This window comes from Lepidochelys kempii, chromosome 5 (genome assembly GCF_965140265.1).
Source record: "Lepidochelys kempii isolate rLepKem1 chromosome 5, rLepKem1.hap2, whole genome shotgun sequence".
NCBI lineage: Eukaryota > Metazoa > Chordata > Testudines > Cheloniidae > Lepidochelys > Lepidochelys kempii.
The window spans coordinates 24626564-24650488 of NC_133260.1; the positions used below are offsets into that span (position 1 = coordinate 24626564).

The window sequence follows — 23925 nt, forward strand, 5'->3', positions numbered from 1 at the left end:
GTATACTTAGGCCTGCCTCAGTGCAAGAGGATGAATTAAATGACCTCAGAAGGCCTCTTCCAGACCTGCATTTCTGTGCTGTATGATTTCCATACATAACAAAGAAGTTGAATCGTACTTAAAGTGCAAAAATACATCTCTACTTTAACTATGAAGCTGCAAGCGGTGCCTCCATATTACAGTTTGTCATAGACTTTTGGGGACCTGATTCTCTGTTGCCCTGCACCTTGTGTTAGTTGTTCACTTTCCATCGTGTAAATGCAAAATTGGTGTAAAATGATATCAAATCAGAATGGTAGGGCTTGATTCTCATTTACGCTAATGCCACTTTACACCCCTTTGGCAAAGTAAATGAGACTTAAAATGAGTGTAAATGTACATTGCCAGTGCAGTATCAGTAGCCTTGATGTAAATGAGTATCACACCCATAGTTTTAAACCTACTTTGCATTCACTTTGCACAGGTGTATACAACTATACAGGATGCAGGGCAATGGAGAATCAGGCATTGGGTATTTAAATTTATTTTGACCTTTAACACTGCCTTTGTGCAGTCCACAAGCTAAATGAATGCTTAGGAGAATGTACTGAGACTATATATACTATTATCTCCTAAAGGTTAATGTACTTAGGCTGTTTTCATGTAACATAGTAAATATAGATGTAAATAACTCATTATAATTTTGTGACTATCAGTCTTTATTAGGTAAATGTATGTATAACAAAGTAAGCAAACATTCTTAACACAACCAGAAATGGAATTTTCAACAAACACAAAGGATTTTCATACCATGAGAGTTAATGGATCTAGCCATATGTCACATGCACCTAATGTACTTATTCCAAAAGAATAAGATTAATATGATTGTGTGGTATGATTTTTTTAAATTTTAAGGCATGCCAAAATATTACCAAAATACTATGTTAAAATAATATGGTTTTAGATTATGAAAACTCTTCTTAGTACAACACTGCACTAAATACACAGACAAAAGCTAAAGTTATCAGATTAATTAAAATCCATATTTTGTCAGTGTTTGATGCACAAAAATAAAAATCATGAAGATCTTATTGTTCAAGTATCAACATATTTTCCCATTTTAAAAAGGCAGTTTACATAGACTAGGAATGAGTACAAGGATATTTAAATACAGAGGTCAGACTTTTAAATGCATTAATCTATTGTACTGGTATTGGTAATCACTATCCTATAAAAGACATTCTAAGAAATATTGCTAGGATTCAGAATTTACACTCATGCTAATCCCACCTGTTTGCAATATATAAGTGGCACCTTATATCTGTTGCAAATCACCAGTTAAGATGCTTACCCTTTCATCAATGTGGGGGAAGAGCTGGAACATGCAGAAAAACCATGTATTCAGACATCATTATTAGGTTAGCCCATTTGGAACTGCTAGTAAGTTTTAAAATAAAAAGTTAATGGCAACACAGGATTTCAGGTAATGTAAACTTGAAGAACAGAGGGCAAATGTTAATGTTCATGAAGACTGTGGAATAACAAAAATGGCCAGAGCCAGGCTTAGTGTGGCCAGGTCTACTGAACCAGCTAAAGTTTCAATTTATCAGCTACATACTGTACTAGTGTAGCTACTTGTTTGCCATACCACAATGTCTTTTCTGAAATACTGGATGGATCTTCAAGGCATAACTTCCAGAAAAACTGGGAGGAAAATGGTAGCACTCCGCTGGTGAGTAAACTTGAGGGTATTAAAATGTACATCCTATTAAGAGCTCTATGAGATACATGCTTCCCCAGCTGGCGGTGCTGTTTGAGCATTCCAAACATAGACTCATAGAATATCAGGGTTGGAAGGGACCCCAGAAGGTCATCTAGTCCAACCCCCAAACATCTCTGGCAATATGCCCCAAGTCCTGAAATCTAGTACCCTGCTATACCAAGTTTCATAGATTAGAAGGCCAGAAAGGACCATTATGATCATTTAGTCCAGGGGATCTCAATCTTTTTCTCTCTGAGACTTCCCCCAACATGCTATAAAAACTCCACAGCCCACCTGTGCCACAACAGCTGTTTTTCTGCATATAAAAGCCAGGGCTGGCATTAGGGCGTATCAAGAAGGGCAATTGCCTGAGGCCCCACACCACAGGGGACCCCATGAAGCTAAGTTCAGGCTTTGGCTTCAGTCCCGGGTGGCAGGTCTTAGGGCCCCGGGCTTCAGCCCTGCACAGCGCAGCTTCGGCTTTCTGTCATGGGCCCCAATGAGTCTAATGCCAGCCCTGCGTGGCAGATGCCCTGAAACCTGCTTGTGGCCCCGCAGGGGGCCCTGGACTGGACCCCTGGTTGAAAACTGCTTATCTAGTCTGACCTCCTACATAACACAGGCCAAAGAACCTCTGCCTTGAGCTGCTGTTAAGCTAAGAAATCCTACTATTGCTTCCTAAAGCAGGTAAATACGTACTAGAAAACTGTACTAAAGTCCCCAACATCATCGTAAAAAGGTTCAAGAGGGTGGGGCAACTACCTGAATCCCTAAATACCTTTTTTCCACATTTTTTCTATTTGAAAAAGTTTTTCTAGTTCAGTATAAGCCTATTTCTCTAAGTCCTCTCTCACCTAAAATTGAGCCAACTCAGTTATTCACAGCCAGTTTCTATGGAGGACTGAATAAATGAATGAATCAAGGACTACGAATTTAGGATTGTATAGTTCCTGACATACTGAACAAAATCTATCTATACACCAAATTTGGGTCAAACTGCCCAAACCACTTTCTAAATAATTTCTTTAAAACCTTTTCTCCCCCTTTTTTCCACCAGTCCCCCCCCACCACCACCAATAGAAACAATGTAATGGTCCATTAGGTGCAACCCAAGTGACAATGTACCTTCAGAGAAATAACATCTATGTCATTTACTCAATGTGTTCAGCACTTCTGATACATGAATACTAACATAATGCATCAGGATAAGCCTTCCTGGTCCTACCTTGTTGAAATGTTATGCCACAGACCAGGAAAAAAAAGAAAACAGCTTGAAAAAAAAGCTGCCTAAAAGTGCACTTTTTTTTTTTTACTTTGTTTCAAAAAGAAGAAACCCAGCAAAGGTGGAGTAACGCTGGTGATCTCCATGGAGGGCTCCATTCCCCATTCGCAGCCAAACTTCATCTCCCTTGGCAAGTTTTAGCACCGCACTGTTTCCTGATGTGTCAGCTTTTCCTTTTGATTCATAGCTAGGAATGAATGTTTTACAAAGAGTTACGCTTTTCTTTGGTCAACAATGATCAAATAAGTCACCTAAAAGAAAATGTTGAGCCTAGAAAACACATGGTTTTGCTCAGGCACCAGCAAAGCAAGCACGTGCATTCCACCCATCCCTTTTTTTTTCGGGGCAGTTGTGCTCTCGGAGCTGCGCCACTTAGACGGGGCGAGGGCGCTGCGCCCCTGGCCGCAGTGGGAAGGGGAAGCCTCAGCCCCGGGATGCTGAGCTGCCAGGGCCCAGCCACTACATGGGGAGGAGAGGGCGAGTCCTGCCGGGGAGTCGGGGCTGTGCCACCTTCTCTGAGCACTGGCTGCCGCAGTGCCTTGTGCCACCCCTTATCTCGGGGCTTCTCTGCGCGGCTGGGGAGGGGAGGGGGTAAAGCCCTTGCAGGCGCTGGAGAAGGTGACATCACTCCCTCCGCTTCCAGCGCCGCCTGCAAGCCCCAGCCCCACCTGAGCTTGGGGCGGCAAAAAAAACCCAGAGCCGGCCCTGGTTTTGCTCAGTATATTATGTTTTAAATGGTAAAATCAAGGCAGAGTTGACAAGCAGGTGTTGAGTTAGACAGAAGAAGTTTATTCAGTTGTCTCGCAGTTGGCTATGTAAAGTAAGCACTGTAAGCCAACACCATGAAAGTCGAATCTACACATGGAGTAAACAGGGGAAAGGGATGGTACTGGCGGTTGTCTCTTCTCTGGGGTGGGGGTGGGGGACGGTGACAGGGGAATGAACCTTGAAGAATATAAATAGAATGCAGTGTGACATTTTGGCACCTATTCACTAAGGGAGGACTGGGAAGAGAAGGGGAGGTTCATGAGTGCTTGGATCCTGGTTTGACTGAGAACCAGCTAGTTCTGCAAAAGACTGAATCCTGGGAGGGAAATTACCTCATTTATCAGGAAAGGTAGCCATTGGTAAGTGGAGACCCAGGTTTACATTTTATGTTTTTGTTTTATAGGTAACTATCTCTGTTTGCATTGTCATCACTCACGCGCTCTTAAATCTTAGCCTTTGATAATAAACTTATGACAATAAACAATTTATTGCTTTCACTATAAGTATGTCTCAGTGCTCTTATGTTATACTGGAGCAGATCCTCAGTTGAATTAAACAAACTGGTGGGTGCACTGTTCCTTTGGGGACAGCTTACCTGGCAATTTCTGTGAGTGTCCTGTGGTTACAGGGGTGGACACTACAAGGGAAAGAGGGCTCAAGGATTGGGGTGCTCTTATTGTTAACCTGCAAGACAACATAAGGACTTGCAGAGCCCCGAGGAGATTGTATGGGTGGCTAACAATCTGGCAGTGTCTGGGAGCTGACATTCAGTTCAGCACAAGGAAATCTTCCTTTTGCTGGAGGTAGAGGGGTAATAAGGTGACTCACAACCCTGGGTACCCCAGGGAAGCATCACAGAAGGATCCACACATTTCTCACATATCTGGCTATCTACACATTCTGAACCATATGATGAACAAGTGACTGGGCTCAAAGTCAGTTCTTTTGGATACAGCCAAGAGCTTTTGATTCCTGATCGCATGAGTAAAATAAAGACTTCGAAATCTGCTTAGCTGAGATAAATTCTCTGTCACACATTGCAGGGCACAGTTTATAGCACCCTGGTCACTGAGGTTGGTGCAGCCCTGGGCAGAGTGCAGGCTTAACTGAAGTCAATTAATCAGTTTCTGTTGAGGATTACTGACCCTTGGGTGGCAGTTGTTGGCTTAATGAGGCAATCGGCTCTGTACTTGGGAGGATATAAAGAGGAGGAACAGGCAGCAGAGGGAAGCTCAGAGGGTGAGCCTGGGCTGAGGAGAGAAGGTTGTATGGAAGTCTCCTCCTGCTATAAGCCTGCAATATGCTCTGTTATACTTTGCAAGGGAATACTAAATACACAGGTGCTGAAAGGGTAATGAGCTCATGTGTGTTTGTGGTTAAGAGACTAGAAAGAGGCCATGCAATGTGGCACACCAGGTAGTGACCAAGCCACCCTGTGGCGCAATGACATTATGTACAGCACTCAGCCTTCTTACTATTTCATAGCACTGTAGCTGAAACGTCATCTCTCTTTAGTATAACTTGCTTTATTGTAACATTCAGTAAGGCTGTCGTTTAGATGGTATGTACTGTACATGCATCAGAATCAACCTGAGATGAATATTGTTATTTTAAGCTATCACCATATGTTACCATTAGATCACAACCCCAGATCAAAACTGACCATTTGGAGAATCTGTCTATGTACAATGTATAAATGCTGGCTGATGTCATGATGTGGAATTCACCATTTGCAGACAGGGACTGTAGCAGTCTCTGCCAGACCAGGGATAATAGTCAGACATTAAATCTTCGTGGTTGCCTATTCAGGTAGAAATGCCTTGAACAAAGGGCTTGGCTGAAGCAGGAAAGTACCCATCAGCAGAATAAAGAAACCAGGTGTTTGTAGGGTGACATATAAACATGAGGACTCAGAGAGACACAGTAGACACAGTAGACAGGAGAAAGGGGCATGATTTTGTAGCAGAGGTGTGCTGTTTAAATAAGGGTACAGCCAAAGTGAGAGAAAACTAGCTGACCCATAAAGGGGGAAAGGATTCTGAAGAGAATCCATGAGCTTTTGAAGAAGGATCCTGGTACAGCAAAGGACTTTGCTAAGGCCAAAGAATTCTCCACAGTTGGTGAGGCCCTTGAGGCAGGGAGATGGCTTCCCCCATCCTCCATACTGCTAAATAAAGAGTACAGATGTTTAGAATCCGGTGTAAAGTCTGTCTGTGTGTCTGTTTGCTTTCGCTATCATGTGCCCCTAAAGAGTTAAATTGTAAACCCAGAGCACCCACATGGCTGCCCTTCTGAAAGAGGGTGTGCTACAGGAAGCCTGAGGAGTCAGCACTGGTCCCAAGGGTTAGGCAGTTGGACTTTGGATACTCAGCTTTCAGAGGGACAACAAGGAGTCTGGTGGCACCTTAAAGACTAACAGATTTATTTGGGCATGAGCTTTCGTGGGCTAGAACCCACTTCATCGGATGCTTTCAGAGGGGGTGCTAAACAGAGGAACTGCACCCCAAGAATTAGCCTAGACTCCCACAGGAAGGGGCACTGCCTGGACTCTGTTCAGACTCAAGAGGCTTAAAGTACCCGGAGCCCAGTGAGGTGGATTCCAAACAACAGCCTGGGGAGCGTCCAGCCAAAGAGGAACTCTGCCAGGGCTCTGTGTATGTGACAAAATCACTAGCTCCTTCCCCAATGGTGGGGAAATTCTAACTAAGACTGAATTTTAGTCTCAGGCACATCTCTAGTAATGACACACAACTAGGAATCTAGGAAGGCAAACGTTCCACAGGCTATTTCTTTCTGATGTGTTTCATACTACCATGTTCCCTCCAAAATGTGTAGTAAGAACCGACATCCATGCAAATCTGTCTAGCGTGGTGAAGAGCACACCTCTCAACTTACCTATATAAGCTGAAAACTGTATTGCCATTGTGCATGAGGTACACATACACTTCCTCCACATCCTCATGTTTCATCATGCTGAAGGTGAAGAAATACACCCCTAAAAAAGATATCATGTGCACCATGCATGTGTGTTTTACAAAGTAAGTTGTAGGGTACATTCCACAGATGTGTTTGTGGGTTAGAAAAGGGAGGAGATTTTGCCAAACCCAGGGCTCAGTGAAGTCACTGGGAGTTTTCCCTTTAACTTCAGCCAGACCTAGATTTGATTCAGTCATCTGATTCTCCACTGAGCACAGGGGATCACTGAAGTCAAGTTCCAATTAAATAAATTTACTTAAAAATGGCAGAGCCTTCCCTCCCAGACTGAGAAGGAAATTACTAAAACACCCAGTCCAATGACCGCCCCCTTTCCCTTCCCTACTTCCTTGCTCCTATCAACTCATTGCTTTCCCCTCTTAACTCAGTCTCCACAACATACTTTTTTAAAATGTAGACAAACATGACACATGGCACTAATCACCCTGATCACTTTGTTTGTACATTGTGTCCCTTTAGTTCACCCTTTGTCTTTTTTAGATTTTAGCTCTTCAGGGCAAGGACTGTATCTTTTTCTGTGTTTGAAAGTACCTAGCTATATTGTGGATGCTATCTTGATATAAATAACAAACAACAATAATAAACGACATGGCCTGGAAAATAAAGTACGCTATGCAGCACTTCAGAGGCTATGGTCCCAATCCTGCAATGAGCTCTGTTTGGGCAGACCTCTCAGCTTGGGCAGAGATTGCTGCAGAATCCTGGGTGTGACTGGAAAAGTTAGCCTTGATTTCTGTGTACCACTGTGGGTGGTAGGTTCCATGTGTATACTGTCCTGCAGAGTTAATTTTGTTTTCACTCAGCAATCTGGCAAAATGACCCAAAGTAATTTCAAATTCCTCATCATACCTTCATCAGAAATAATTCCTGAATCACTATCATCAGTTAATAATCATTCCCGTATTCTTGTGATTTGCACATGTGATCTCCTTTCACTTTTGAGGGAGACAGGTATCTACAGGAACCCACTATGACTGACATCACTGTATGGTTGTAGAAAAGAAGTTAAGGATTAAGGACCTGATCCTGCAAACACTTAAGTAGGTGCATAACTTTACTCACATGACTAGCTCCATTAACCTCTAAGGGACACTGTTATGAGTAAAGTTACACATGTGCATAAGTGTCTGTAGGATCAGAGCCAAAACAGGTCCAGAGGGACTGATTTTCATGTACACTACTGCCACTTTTTGCAGCTCTGGCAGGGTAAAGGAGTTTTACAGTGAGTGGGAATGTGATTTGCACCCACTTTCAAGTACAGTTAAAACAGTACAACTTGTGTGTGTAGACCAGGCCACAGTGCAAATGAGAACCAGGCACAGAGAGCAAATTACGTGCTTATTCTTAAAAATTGTCCCTCCAGGTCAGGGGTGACGCACCTTGCCGGGACAGCGTGCTAAAATTTGCACTGCCACCTCTATGCTCTACTTGTTCTGTAGATAAAAGGAAGTCTAAGGTTATAAATCTTTCCCCATGTATAAACCCCGAAGTCATGTTTTAAAAACTCACCTCAAAGATTTGAATAACAATGAAGTCAGATAACAGTTGCTCTTATTTGAAAAATTACTACTTAAAGTTCCCTCAACTTTGTCTTGAATTCCTAACTTCCCCAAACGGAGGCAAAGCCAAGAGCACTAGGAGCTAAATTCTAGTCCTAGTGAAGTCAATAGCTAAACTTCCTTTAATTTTAATGGGACCAGATTTTTCTTTTAATCAACATCTGACACTTTTTCTGACCGAAATTTACACTACTTTGCTTTATAAATACTCACCATTCACTGGGGCACCAAATCTACCAGTCATAACATCAAAGAAGTTTCCAACATTGGTTTCAACACTACTGAAGATTATCCCACTGTTCTGATTGCTGAAATGGGTTGCCATAGAAGCCATGAATGCAATCTATAAAAATATACATCTGATTTAACCAGTGGTTAATGAGCAGGAAAAGGACAAATATAAAAACACAACCTACAGGCTTTTTCCTGACATGTGCAGTACATTTATTTTCCTTACAGAGATGTTCTTTTAGGGTCTGATCCAACTGCCGTTAAACCCCAGTAACAAAACTCCTATTGAATCAAATTGCAGAAGGACTAGGCTCCTTAACTTCAATAGAACTATTCATGTGTGTGTATATAAAGTTAAGCATATCATATGGGTAAATGTTTGCAGGTTAGGGTCTTAGTTTTCAATTGCACTTTTACTTTAAAAGCTTAAAATGATATGATAGAAAAGTTATAATGTAATGTATGGTATTTTAGCATAAACTTGATAACATTGGCTTGACTAGGTTCCTCAAATCCATTTAATTCAGTTACTGCTTTTAACTCAGTGTTAGCCATAAATAAGGCTTAGTAAACCCCATACATGTTATTGTGTCTTTCCAGCTACCAATCAGAAATGGCTTAAGCAATTCTGAGGCCGTATGATTAGGGTCCCTCTAGCTGCACTGTCCAAGGTTCAACATTCTTCATCCTCTACCACCTGCTCCAACTTCCTTTGCCATGCTAGCTCAGACTGCTTGGATGGACATAATGGGATGAAACTCAGAAAAGGGAAAATTTAGATTGTCAAGAAGTTTTTCACAATGGTCAGTCAGATATATTAGGCTGTGGAAGAATGTTCCAAGGGAAGTGGTGGATGTCCCCTCATTTGGGACACTTCAAACTACACTGGACAAGATACTAGAAAATGACCCATAGAAAACCATTTTGCCTAAGCAGCGAAATAGGCCATCTCTTAGTTTCTATGATCTTAAGGCAGCTTGGTACAGTGGACAGGGCATAGGACTGAGGGTTAGGAGACCTGGGTTCTAGAAGGCCACAAACTTGCTAAGCAAAACACTTAACTTCTGTGAAGTGCTTTGAGACATGTAGATAAGTGCTAAGTATTTATTATTAGCATTAAGTCTCACGGGAAAGGCTGTTTTCATGAGACCATGGCCGAACTAGAACCAGAAAAAAGACCTCTTCACAATCAAAGAATCAAAACCACAGGAGTAGGTTCAGATCCAGTGACTGAAATCCTAAGCCCCCACCAGAAATTCAAAGAGGTTCAGTTTGGGCTGATTTCCCTTTTCCAGCATGAATTTGATAGGTGGGAAAGCTGGTAAAACTGGACTCAGTTAAGTTAATGTGTTGATGTGAAGTAGTTACAGAATGATATTTTATGCAATGGATTAATTTTTGTCAAAATGCCATTTGAAATTCTAATCTGTCCTTCTGGAGCTAACCAGAAAAGCAAAAAATAATGCCTTTCATCCACCTTGTCTCATTTCAACATAGCAGATCAGAAATGGATTCATTCTCTTTTAAAATAGTCCTGGTTTTAAAAGCATTATACATGGGAACACTTTTCCCTTCTCTACATACCCCTCAAACATTCCAAAGCATAATCTAGTTTGAGAAACTATAGACTATATTGGGCTGATACTTTTTAAGCAAAACTATTTGTTACAAGCAATGGGGAAATTTGACGTAAAAACTGATGGCATGATATTCAGTTATTCAGCAACGTTTTCAATTACCACCAGAACATATACATTGGTAACAGTTCTGATAGCTAAGTTCAAAGTTAGAAAAATACCCAGATGGAAAATAATTGTAACAAGGATGTTTTTGAAATCATTCTACCATAAAATTCTTCCCAGCTAATGATCTTTAAAAGCATTCTCCAGCTATTTTGCTGTGTAATAAATGCCACTTAGTTTTGGAAACATTTCTAAGCTGCATTTTATTCAGTACAAGAACTCTATATTGATGCAACATTATGACTGAGAATTTAATTACAGGAAATTCAAAGTTATTGCCACCACACTGTGCATATGTAGCAATTAGTACTGGTGTATTTGCTGTTAATTTTCATGTCTTTTATGCATATGCAAAAACATAATTGAGTTATGGTTGTTATGGAACCATAACTTTGAATTAAAGATGGGCCCAAATTACAAAGTTCGGGTCTGTAAACTCATCAAACTACTCCCCCCGCCCCCCCCCCCAAAGTTCAGGAATGTTTGCATCTAGGGTTCCTTTTGTATATTCTACTTACTCCCTTCAGTGGTGCACAGGTCTTGTGCTGGCCATGCTGCAGGAAACAGTTTGGTGATACTGGATCATAAAGATGAGGGATGCTCTTAAGGCACAAAGGCCCAGATTTTTAAAGGAATTTAGGCATTGCTCCTCTGAGAACTGCAAGGCCGAGGTAATTTAGATAGCTATGTCCAATTTTCAAAAGTGACTTAAGTATTTTCGGCCCCAAGGCCCATTGACTTTCAACAAGACTTAGGGCTTGTTTAGATGGTCAGCTAGTGTGCAGCAAGCTGAGGTGTAAATCTACAGTGACTAGTGTGCCATCCACTATGTGTGTGGACTCTGCTACTGCACACTAAAAGTTTCCTAGTGCACTTTGATCTACTCCAGGAGTAGGTCAGTGTGCGCTAGAGAACTTTTAGTGTGCAGCAGCAGAGTCCACACAGTCAGTGCATGGCATGGTGGTGCACTGTAGATTTACACTCCAACTTGCCACATGCCACTTCTCCATATACACAAGCCCTCGGGCTCCTAAGGCACTTCTGAAAATGAACTTAGTCACCTAAGTCACTTAGGACCAAATTTTAGGACTATTTAGGTGCCTAAAGATGCAGATAGGTGCTTAGTGGGATTTTCAAAAGTGACTAGAGGCTTTTGATAATCCTATTAGGGGCATAACTGCATCTTTAGACATTTAAATACCTTTAAATATCTGTCCCTTATGCCTTGAAACACTGACTGGAGTAGCCACCTAAATAACTGTAAAAGTCTGGACTCTGGTGCCTCTTGATGTTGTTTTTTTAACCAGAAAGTACACCAATATGTATTTGATGCATGTTAATAAAAATGTGATTGTGTCATTTACTGTTCTTTCATCATGTGCACATTACCTGAAAACTGGCAATAAAGAGGTATTCCAGTTGGAGGGGTTTATCCTCTGTCCAAAACATATTTCTCTGTTTGCTTTTTACAATAAAGATAGATCATGACCTGGCAACACTTTTTCAGGATGACTCTGGCAATACTTGTAGGACATGTTTCTTAATAATGACAAATAGTGTGTATATCACACCATGCTTCTTGTTGTTCAGTTACGTGTGGGCTTGATCTATAATTGTATTGTGGTAATTGGGTGCTGTCTTTGAGAGGGGAAAGAAAACTACACTGTAAAACACATGCTAAAGACTTTGTACCTGAAGCTCCGGTGGAATCCCAGGGTAACCCTTCTCTCCTTTTGGTCCATGATGGCCACGATCTCCCCTTGGTCCCAGGTCCCCTTTGTCTCCTTTGTCACCTTTGGCTCCTTCATTGCCAGGTGCTCCATTATTTCCATTGTTTCCATGATTTCCTTTAAATAATCAAAGCTTTCTGGTCAGTTCAAATAATCTCTCTCTCTCTCAAATCATATCTGTGACAAGGTGCTTCCCTTCCCACCCCAGCTCTATAACAAAACTTCTTTTCAGTATAAGACCCATGTTTAGATACCAAGGAATAAAAAATGGCTATGGGGCTAACCTGGTGTACTTAAGAGATTTTAGGATTTTGGCGGGGGACTTTTAAAAAGGAAGTGCAAATATCTTTAAGGAATAAGGATCATGTGACCTAGGTGCTGGTGTATAAAATGCAGACTTCTCAGGCCATTGCTTGATTTTGGTGCTAGCTCTTAATAGTAAGGGACCTGGGGACTGCTAGGGAACAGAGTGTTGCAGGGCTGTCAAAAGTAAAGGTGGTTTGGTAGTTGAGTATACTGAACAGTTTGGATTTGTTTTGATTTTCCTTTTGAACTATTCGAATGGCTGTGTTTTTCCTCAAAGTAACCCCGAAAAGCAGCTTAATAGCCTTCAAATGCGTCGACACAATCAGAAGTGATTTGGGCAAAGAATTAGGTGGTCTTTGGGGAATTTTTCACAGGCCAGCTAATGCAGCCAATTCTGTCTGTTTCAGTCTATGGGTGACTAGTTAGGTTTGAAAAAGCTGCTTACGTTACTTTAGATAAGTGTAGGAAAAGGCAAAGGATCCATGATGAAACTCTGCTGATTCAATTTCATAATGATAACAGTCCCCCTTACATACACAGTAACTGCTATTTGTAACAATACCCTACACTTCCCAATATTTACTGGAGAAATTGCTGGTATACTGAGCAACCGAACCATCTATGGCAACTGACAAGAAAGCAAGACAAAAACACCATATCTGTGGATAAACGCTTTTCACAAAGCAATCACTCTATATCTGACCTCTCCGTCCTCATCCTAAAAGGAAACCTGCTGTCACAATTGGGACATGGGCAATCTAACCTAATGGTCAGAGGAGGAGTCAGACGGATCAGAGACCAGGAGGTCAGAGTCCAAGACAGGCCAGAGAGCAAAACCGACAGCCAGGAGGCAGGCAGAGTCACGTTACCAGGAGGTCAGCAGCAGGCACTGGGAGCAGGTTTGCTGGGGAAGCAGTCCTAGGCAGGGGAAACCCAGATCCACGGAGAACTTCCTGTTCCTATTATTGATTTAAATGGAAGGTGTGGGGAGGGAAACCAATCAAGACCCCCATGTGTTCCACTAATCAGATCCCAGGACTGGAGTCCTTTGTCAGAGTTCAGCTTCTATTCTGGCACCTGTTAGCACATCACTGGCTGGCAGGTTGGAACTTACTAGCTTCTGAGAACCTTGTAGACCAGCATTCATGACCCCTGCACAGCACCTTCAAATGATGAGCCTGGGAGCTTAAATTCATAATTGTGCTGGCTCCTAAAAATCATGGACTGAATGTATGGCTTATTACTATAATCTATAACTCATTAACCCCTCCCCCCAGCCTTTTCCCCCCTCTTCTTCCTCCCCCTCCCCCCCACCTTGAATGGTCCCTTGGAATATGTGTTAACTACTTAGGCTAAACATCTGTTCCACCTTGTATTTAGCTGTGACACTCTGAGTTCCTTTCCCAGACCTGAAGAAGAGCTCTGTGTGGCTCTAAGGCTTGTCTCTCACCAACATAAATTGGTCCCGTAAAAGATATTACCTCAGTCACCTTGTCTCTCTTATATTCTGGAATGAACATGGCTACAACACTGCATATAGCATTACCCTTTAATGTCAGTAAGATACTTATATGGACCCTACTGCTGTAGTACAGAGGTCCCCAAACAGTGGGACGCACCTCCCTAGGGGGGAGAGGAAGAATGTGCGGTAGGGCCCACACCAGCCCCCACGGGGGCGGTGAGGGAGTGTCACCCAGCCCCTCCCCGCCCCCAGCTCTGCTCTGGCCCCACCCCCAGCCACATCCCTGGCTCCCAGCCCTGGCCCTGGCCCTGTCCCCAGCCTCAGTGCAGCTCTGCTCCTGGCCCCGCACCAGCCCCCAGTCTCAGCCACTGGCTGCAGCTCTGTTCTCAGCCCGGGACTGAGGCTGGGAGTGAGTCTGGGAGCAGAGCTTCACAAGGCCACAGGCCCAGCTGCTGGATCCCACTGCAGCCTGGCTGCAGCTCCGCTCCCGCCCTCCCTCCCAGCCTTGGCCCCTGGCCACAGCCCTGCTCCTGGCCCCAGACCCACCCACAGCTACAGCCCCAGCCTCAGCCCCCTTAATCATGTCTGTGTCTTCCCAGGCCCCTCCACCCACTCCCCCTAGCCGTGGCCACGCTCCCCACCCTGGTTCAAAAGTTTGGGGACCGCTGCTGTAGTATCTGAGTGAATCACAATCTTTAGTATAATTATCCTCACAACACCTCTGTGAGGCAGGGAAATATTATTATCCTCATTCTACATATGAAGAACTAAAACACAGAATAGCTAAGTGATGTGCCCAAGGTCACAAAGGAAGTCTGATGGAATAGAGACTGGAACCTAGCTCTCCCAAGTCCTACTATAACACCCAAACAACTGGACTGTCCCTTTCCAGTTAATTTAATTAATTTATGCATCTTATAATCAAATCTCTGTGGTTGTAGTTCTGTGATTACAGTGGATAAGGCTGCGTGAAACACCAGCACAGATACAGTGACTCCAGTTAGGATTGCATAGGATGTGTTGTAAGTCAACACTGAGTCTGACCCCATAGGGTCTTCTTTTAGTCATATAGGTCCAACCCCCACAGAAGCCAAATGGTCAGATTCTGTGCTAATATCATGCAACCACACTGATCTAGCTGGTGTGATTGTCTGCAAATCAGCACTGAATTTGGCCAAGCTATAATTTCACATTAGACAAGGGCAGAAATAGGTCCATATTGCAAAATATAATCCTGTGTATTTGCAGTATACTGACTGGCACTGTTAACTGGGGGTGGGGGAGAGGGATGTAATGCAAAACATTGTACCATTTTCTAAGCTGCCAAATCTTTATGACTTTACTTTCCCTAAATACAAAGTTATGTTTCTGTATGACAGGCCTCACCATGACAGTTCCCCTATGTCTGTAGAGTTATATATGTAGAGTAAAGGGTTGATGGCTGATTCACATAATAAATCTTATTTACAACAGGCCAATGCCAAAAAATTTCAAAGTAACATTATTTTTTACATTTTTGCCAGCCACAGCTGCTTAAACAAACACACACCTCACCATTACTGGAAACTGCTACCACCAGAATATCAACAACCCATTTAAAGAAATATTTAATAGAGATACCAGAACCAGCGTTACTGTCAGTAACGTGTAGAAAGAGACAGAAAGAATGAAAGTAGTGAATGAGTAATTAAAAAGAAAAAAGCCAGGTTGTTGAGGCAAGCTGCCCAGACTGTGACACACTCCTATATGTCCCACAACTGTGTTATAAATCATCTTAATGAAGATAATTGCTCAAGCAAATCTAAACCCACTGACTAATCACTGTTTCCCCTTCCATATAGCTCCCTCTCTTTTCATACCCACACACATACAAACACTGCACCAAATTCTGCTCATTACTAGAGTGCTGGGTTTTTCTATGCACAAGCGAAATCATAATCTGGCTGTCAAACTGGTTTTTATTTTTCATTAAGACAGACAAGAAAGAAAAAACAAAAGTGAGTTTTCCATGGGAGAGTACAGTGCAAGTGTGTCTCCTTTGTAAATTTAGCACATCTGAGGCAGAAATTTACAAATCATCATTTGCAAAACAAAGAAAACAAAAGCAATATCCACCACAGGGCACATCCCCTTAATTTCAGTGGAAGTGTCACTCATATAACAAAGAGCAGAATTTGGCCTACGAGCTATAAGAAACACAACACTTTAATTAATGATAGATCCATTAGAGATTAATTTTATTAGCAATTGGTTTTGATTAGATTGGAACCTAAAACCTGACTCCAAATCCCCATGCAAGTTATGAGAAAGTTTGGATCTGGATCCAAATCCATATCCAAGCTCAGCTGCTTGCTTGGGCCAATCTCTGGTTTTCACAGCTCGCAATCTGCAGTTAGACTGATCAGAAGTCCATCAGAGTGACATTTTTACCTGGCATTCCAGCAGGCCCTGGAGGTCCTGGTGGCCCTTGATAGCCTCGGAATCCAAATTCTCCACGGCAGCAGCTACTGCAGTCTGGCTGTTGAGGTCCACTTTGAGGGGGCTGAGTGCAAAAACATAGGTTTTAAATAAACCATTCATAGAGTGTATTTGCTATACATACATCTGCATCTCGGTAGCAGGGTCTCCACTATAGCCCCCTGCTTGTACATGCTTACAAGCTTTCTGAACATTTCTCCTTTGAGACTGAAATCTTCCGTGTCTGGCCTCTCCCTAAAGAGGTTGGTTTTGAAATTTTTTCAGTTGTTCTTGAGTTACAACATCATTTTATATCAGTTTCCCCATCTGAAAAATCATTCTTAAATGAATAAGATCAAGTAATTTAAAACGGTAGAACTTTTAAACTTGGTCTCCAATCATGTATTTTGCTGTATGCAGGCAAACTACAATGCGGACATGAATTCTCAAAGACTTCAGTGGCCCTTGGTGTGGGAATGCTAGCCTGTATGCGAAGAACTGCAGAACTGGGGCCTTAGGCTTCAATGTGGAGAACTTACTCTACTAAATCTGAAGCAATAGGAGGCTGGATTTTCAGAACTATGTGCGCGAAAGTGCACATGTGCAAACTCGAATTCCTGCATGAGAAGTGTGCAGGAAAAGGATGTACCTGGCTAAATAAGGAGTTGCAAGTATGTGAGTCAGGCATGTGCAAGAGTACGCAGGCGCATCTGAAAATCTAAACCTCAGATGGAAAGATAACATTTGGGGCATTTTGTTATACTCTGTGTGTGTATGTCATGATGGAAATCTTATACAATATGTTATTCATATGATGAGTGCAACAATGTATCAGTGAAAATATACTTAGCATGAGTTATATACAGCAACATTTATTGTATAAGAAAGTTTGATAACACCGTATATTTTTATAGTGCTTTTCATCCCAAAGGAATTCCAATTTATTTTATGCATACACAAGTGGCTTCACATTCACAGACTGGTAGATTTCATAACTGCAAAGGGTTCTCATATCGATATTCATATTAATTCAGTAAAATTACAAGGATTGTGATAAATTAGTTGAAGTTGAGCTCCTCCTTTTTCTTTCCGGAAAATAAGCCCCAAACCCACAATCTGCAACTTGAAAGAATAGCAGCCCCGGAAAAAAGAAGCCCAAATACACTAATGATTGGTGGACTTGGCAACCCGCTCATGTCAGGTTCTTCAGTAAGTGACTTTGGTGTGTTATGTGAATTTCAACCAGAAAAAGCTGGCAATTCACATGGTCATTTGACACTGATATTCCAAATAGCGCAAAACTCATTTGTAATCTAAACACACAAATGCTCTGCTAGCCTATCAGAATTTTTTTTAAAATAGCGTCAAACAGATTAATCCTATGTTGGAAAAATAATGAATGTGCAATGAGGTAACGTAAAGAAATTCCATCCTGTTACTAAAGTGACAAATGACACAAATCTGGTTCAGTTGACTTATGTCACTAGAATCCTTAGTTTTTCCCATATGGCTGGTTGGTTATTAATTCTCTTCTTGTCAATATTTAGATGGGAGATCATAAAGAATTTTAAAAAGGTACTTCAGTAAGTGATTCTTTGGTAGGTGGAACTCTTCTCTCTGACCCAGTTCAGAACCAAACCTTAGCATTGAGCCAGGGGGCAGGCAAGATGCTGTCTGATACATGAATCTCTTCTGACCACTAGAGATCATTAAGGATTCCATGGCCCTTTTTATAAGACTAGTTGTGTTAGAGCCAGGATCTGAAATTCAGGTTGAATCAGTGAAGTCTGTTTACCTAAATTTCTCTCCAGTTTCCGATGGAGATGATATTTTTCACTTCCTGTCAACAACAGTTACGTGTAAGTGTGCAGTGTTGAACCTCTGCTATGTCCATGCAAGAGGTGGCTGCATTTCAGTACTGCAAAAGGTGGTTTCTCTATAGATAAATATAACTTCCTGAGCCATTTGGAATTATGGCTGTACGTTTTCCTGGTTCTATTCCACAAACCCACTGCTGACTCATTTGCTAACTCATATCATTTTAATCAATAGGATTAAAATGTGCAAAGTACCTGAGAAGGAAAGGCAAGGTAGAGAACAGGATAAAGGGAGAAAGATTAGAGAAAAAAAGGGCCTGGTGTGACTAACTTCTATCACATTTTCAGCACTCCATGAGTGCCTCATGTCTTAGGACAGAAGTAGAGAGAAGAAGCTGAGGGGAAAGGAATGGAGAGAGAGATGCAGTGTACTGAAAACTGTTAAAACTGCAAGTTGTTGCTTTAAATTTGAGCTGGGGGTTGTGGGCAGGGGGTGTTGACTCTGCTTGCAGGCTAGGGACTCTGTAGGGAAGTGTGCAACCTAGGCAAGCTTTAAGAGGGATAGTAGATTGCTGATATCCTCATGCAATATAATTATTCTCTCTCAGAGAATTCAACAGGACATTACATTTAAAATGGGCCAAACTCTGCTATGCTGACTTAAAAGTTGTCCTGTTGACTTCCGTGGAGTACTTGGGCAAGTTCTGACATAAGATTTGTCCTGTTAGATTTAAACATCTTTTGACATAGGAGTGAAAAATCTGTTTGTATTCAGTGCCCCAAAATAAAGAATTTTCAGATTAGGTTGTCTTAATCTGAGGAAACCCAGAGCTCCGTGCAAATGAACACGTTTTAAAGTAAAAGTCTGGAGATTTGAGACTTAAATGTGAATGATGAATAATGTAAAGCTACTTTCTCTAACCCTTAAAATGGGACCTGAAGATTCATTGAGACCCACTTGTCAAAGTCCTTATAAATTCTATTGCATGGCAAACCTGTGGAATTTTTTCCTAAAATTGAATTCAGTGGCTTGTGAAAATCACCTGTCACACAGATTTCCTAGGACAGACAGGAGGTTAGAATTAAGATATTTGCTAGATCTCTGAACATTATACTCTTGAATTTTCTTAGATTAACAGCTAGGAAATCTATCAGTTTAGGAGGCAGCTAAATAGTCAATAAAATTCCTCTAATTTGAACCTGTGGACCAATTATAACTGGAGACATAGACATTTTTCCATTTCCTGCTGGCTTTCGTTAAGGTTTTATTTTACTCTATCCAAAACAAGAAGTTAAATAAATACCTGCCACCATGGGTCCTGTTCTGAATAAGAAGGGGGCAAACTGGTGTACGTGGGTGGGGCAGGGACAACATTCAGCTGGCTCCCTCTTGTAGCTAGAGGTGTTGCCACAGCACCCTCCATCCTGTCCCCTCTCTTAAGGGTGCCTTGGGAGCCCCATATAGTCTTTTTCAAGATAATCATCAGCTCTGAAAATGGGTCAGCAGCCCAAAGTAATTCAAGATAGTCCTTAGTGTCCCAAATACAACATCCATCATAGCAACCCCATAGCTTGTACCCAAATCCAATGCTCCTGCCGATTGAGGAGCTTTTATTCTTCACAGCAGAAGCTTAGCTTTCTGGGTCTGCTTGCCTTCCTTTGTCAGCACACGTCCTGTTCTGAGAGGGAAGGCGGCATATATATGCCTCTCCTTCTGAGAGCTCCTCCTGATTGGCCAGGAGGGAGGGGAGCCCTGCCCCACCCCGATGCAGCAGGGTTCCTGATGCCAAGCCCTTAAAGTAAGTGTCTTGGGATCTTTCCAATCCACTGCTAATTCCCCAGGATCACCTCCTCTCCTCCGATTTTGGCCAGTTCCTGAGCCTGTGCTCACACCCCCATCACTAGTATGGGATCTTCTGCCCCCCGTTAGGCTTAAAGGGCCAGCACACCTCATTATAAAAGGGCATGGAAGTCCTTCCAGCTCCTTCTAGATTCACCTCATCTGGCAAAATAAAATAAATAAATAAACCAACAAAAACACTAGCAAAAAGCCAGTAAGTTGAGGAGCATTCTAAGTATATCAAGCAGAAGCAGCAACAGAAAGAAGATTGTATCTATATCTGTTCCATACATATTGTCAGCTACAGGGCTTGAGGCAATCATGCTACACTGCTCGTATGTTATCAGCAGTGTGGAAAATTTGGCATAGGGAGGGGCTTGCTTATTCTCTTTGGCCCCTCTTTGTCACTTCACAAGCTCCTTAGACATCTGGGGGATGAATTCTCCTGGCACTGTCATTGCATGAAACAGCTGGAGACATAGGGGGCATTCTAGGGGCAAAATATCCAAAAGGCATATGCAGCTACAGGGATTCTCAGCTGCTGCAGGTGGCAAAGCTGCTCAAAGGAAAACAGCTGCTGGCTGTTCTGCTTTCCATTGGGGGTCATACAAATCCTTGGAGCATCCCAAAATTGCGTGGACCTAAAAGCAGCTTGTTCCTCTCCACCTGAGAATGCATAGTCTCTAGTGATGGAAAAGACATGTTAAATCAGCCATTCCATGCTGGATTTCCCCTATTGTACAGTTGCTCGTCTTTCATCTAGTTTTAAGTGAGCCAAGAACTGGGATTGCATCATTGCCCATGGGAGATTATTTTCCAGACACAGGAATGGTGGACATGAATGACCTGCAGTCAAGTCAACTGTGTGCCAATTGGCTGAGTCCCTCTTGCTCAATAAGTAGTTCCATTACTGTAAATGTAAAGATCATCTTAATACGTGGTGCCAAATTCTATCCTTGGACATACATGCATCCCCTAATGACTTCAATGGTACTATATGTCAGAGGGCTGAATTTGGCCTTTTTTGTTAATTATAACAAATTTGTATTAAATTATATATTACTAAAAATAAATTAAAAGTCAGTTCTTAAAGCACAGGCCACTAGCTCTTCAGCTAAAGGAGAATCTTCTTTAATTATTAGCAACATAGGGTCTATGGTATACAGTTGCACAGTATTCCATCCAACCGCAAGAAGTGGAACACACAAACACTAGCTGGATCATTATACTATACCCCCATTGATTATACTGTTTATGGACACAAGTTCAATTTAGTGTAAATTAAATTTTCCTGATTTTGCTGGGAGAACAGGAGTTCTGTAACAAAGAAAGTTTATATGCTGTGCTGTACAACTATTTAACTATAGGAAATGTTGTTGCTGTATTTTGAACTTATTGGCATGTTTTGCCATATCTCGATCTGTTTCCATTCCTGAAGCCCATCACAATTACTTAAAATCAAAACTCATTTCTATTTGTCACGAAACAATTATTATCCATCCCACATCTGCCTCCTTCTGCTTTTGGGAATTCAGGATCCAGGGTTGAGACTGAAAAAAAATTATATAATACCATCAACTGAAATGTAAAGACTCAATCATTTGCATTCAGTAGGGGAAATAAAACTCTCATTTTGTTACTGACTATAAAACATAGTAGACAACAAAACCTCCAGCCCAGAGCAGATGTAAAACTTTCCATTTTGTTTACTGCTCAATAAAACTTCATCTTATCCCCTTCAACATTTTTCCTTTTTTTTAAAAAAAAATCTGGATCGCAGTTTTTACATATGACCAGGTGAGGTAATTTTCCCTTTGCTGAGAGCTAATGTCTAGAATATATAAAATGCATACGAAATTCCTAACAAAAAAGCAAACTCTACAGGAAATTTAAGAAGCATTAATTCCAGTTCTTTTTTCCCCATTAAAATAAAAAGGGCAGCAAATACACACACAGCATGTTATATCACACCTACTTGTGTCTCAAATGCAGTATTACTGCCAGGATTTAAAAACAAAACAAAACTCAACTTAGAGGCTATCCATTGCAAATATTCGCTACTGCTTTAAATTATTTTCTCAAGCTCAAAAGGATACATTTTTTCTATACATACATTTCAAGTAAACTGGGATTTTTTTCTCCCAGTCGAACAGTATCCTTCAGAATATCATCTCTTTACCAAAAATTTCATAATTTTTCTTCACATGCAAACAATGTCATAAATAGATTATAAAATCTTAGTCTGCTAGAAAAAAAAATATTCTGCAATAATTGAGAAACTGTATCTCACCATATCTGATTGCATAGAATCAAAGTTTCAGAACAGTGGGCTGCTGGCTGTGTTCTCACTGCCCTCACCCCACTGCTGGCTTTACCAGTTCATTAAAAGATTCTGTGAAGCAACCCAGTAGCATACAGACCAATAAGCAGCATTAATAAACCTCTTTACTTAAATGTATCAGTCATAATCTTAGAAAAAATCTGATTTCAAAGTTATTCTTAGAAGATTAATTCAGAGTACCTGGACTCTGTCTGAGGTAGTCTGTGCTACATCATCTACCTCTGGTCTCTGGGCTTTTTGGTCTGTAGAAGTGCTATTAACATCAATAGTCGACTCTATAAGTTGACTCCGCTGTCCCAAAATTTCCCTGCTGCTGGAACCTTTATGGCCAGTCTGGTGGTGACTTTGCAATATTTTGGCCACCGCTTTATTAGATCTTCTGCTCACCTCCATGTATTCATCTTGACACAGGCAAAATGGAATTAAAAACAAAGCCAGCAGATGCCAGGTGATGAAATCCTTCACTGCCATATTACTCAAAATAACAACTTCTCAAGAGTCCAGAAAATGTCTTTTAGAAGGAGAAGCCCGTTGACTGCATCAGTAGGTATGTGGTCCTTTCCACTATTTCCACTGTTAGGCTTGGCACTTAGACCAGTACCAAGTTTTATACGTTTGTGCGCAATAAATAAAACCATGAAAATGCCAAAGTGACAGGATCCTTCATCCAAAAATCAGTCATGCCTCCTTAAACAAACCAAGCATTATTCACCACAATGAAAATTGATTTGTATGCTGGAAATGGCCACCACATGTAACGGACTCCTGTGGTTTCTATTTGGGGGCATTTAAAAATGTGACACTTTTGCGGGTGGGGATGGGCATGTTTTCATTTAAGTGTGAAGAAATGTGATGGAAAGGGAGAACATGTGGCTAATGGTTTATATTGCTTGATTAGACATGGACATGCTATGAATTCACACTCTGAAATATCTTTCGGACACAGTCATCTTCTTTATTTGCCAGGAAACTCACATACACGACTGCGTCAGCTCAGTCAGAAAAACCATCCAAGAGCAATTAGGAAACAAAAAGTACAAGACAGCCTTTTGAACATGATTCAACTTGATAACTATTTCTGACTATGCTTTTCATTCACTAATAAAAGAAAAAAAAATAAATTTTCTATGTCAGTTCACCAACAGTGGAAGGTGTCTGGGTAAACAAGTCTGCCACACTAGGTTGAATTCAGGTTCACACTGAGCCCCAATTTTTCAGTTTGAACTTCCCACTCGGACAATTCCCCCCACCCCCCCTCGAGTTTCCAGTGTTTTTCTGAATGCCATTGCCAAACCAAATTTTACATTTTCACTGCCAAGTAAATATAAATTGCCACAAAGCTTATTTCACATTAAGAAAAGAGAACCAAATTACTATATACACGTAATAACCTAATTTTCATTTTTGAAACCATCCACTGATAGCCTCTAGAACTGTACAATTGCAGGAGACAGTCCTGCACATGTTTACGCATGAAAAAATTTACACACAGGAGTATTGTCCCTGAGTTCAAGTATAGTTACTAAAATGCACAAATGTTTGCAGCGTTGGGGCCACACAACCTGTGTTATGCAGTAAATCAGACTAGATGATCACAGTGGTCCCTTCTGGCCTTAAAAATCTAGCAGGCTATCAACCCAATCCTGCTCCCACTG

General features: G+C 41.5%; 1 protein-coding gene and 1 long non-coding RNA gene across 6 annotated transcripts in view; one reads left to right on the forward strand and one right to left on the reverse strand.

Moving 5' to 3' along the window:
• LOC140911194 (uncharacterized) overlaps window positions 1-22748 on the forward strand; it is a 46145-nt gene extending 23397 nt beyond the window's left edge. For both annotated transcript variants that reach the window (XR_012158861.1, XR_012158860.1), the window contains exon 4: window positions 22682-22748. This is a non-coding gene — a long non-coding RNA (uncharacterized lncRNA). The remainder of the gene's footprint in view (window positions 1-22681) is intronic.
• C1QTNF3 (C1q and TNF related 3) lies at window positions 681-22884 on the reverse strand. 4 transcript variants are annotated; one of them, XM_073343700.1, is made up of 6 exons: window positions 22490-22884; window positions 16246-16357; window positions 12010-12164; window positions 8558-8687; window positions 6687-6786; window positions 681-3210 (listed from the first exon to the last, which is right to left on the reverse strand). In XM_073343700.1, the coding sequence occupies exons 1-6, from the start codon at window positions 22739-22741 to the stop codon at window positions 3051-3053; spliced, it is 909 nt and encodes a 302-aa protein (XP_073199801.1). In that variant the 5' UTR covers window positions 22742-22884; the 3' UTR covers window positions 681-3050. The 4 variants fall into 4 exon arrangements, with proteins under 4 accessions (XP_073199801.1, XP_073199800.1, XP_073199803.1 ...); XM_073343699.1 differs by having other exon boundaries at window positions 22451-22884; XM_073343702.1 differs by having other exon boundaries at window positions 22658-22881.
• Between the last annotated feature and the right edge of the window lie 1041 nt (window positions 22885-23925).

What these genes read in the sequence shown, in the direction of transcription:
- C1QTNF3 (XM_073343699.1), bottom strand. Translation starts at nt 22,741, where the DNA reads ATGGCAGTGAAGGATTTCATCACCTGGCATCTGCTGGCTTTGTTTTTA. An exon ending in AGGGCCTGCTGGAATGCCAG is followed by an intron (nt 12,165 to 16,245) that starts GTAAAAATGTCA and finishes GATTATTTAAAG; the next exon opens with GAAATCATGGAAACAATGGA. An exon ending in GGATTCCACCGGAGCTTCAG is followed by an intron (nt 8,688 to 12,009) that starts GTACAAAGTCTT and finishes ATATTTTTATAG; the next exon opens with ATTGCATTCATGGCTTCTAT.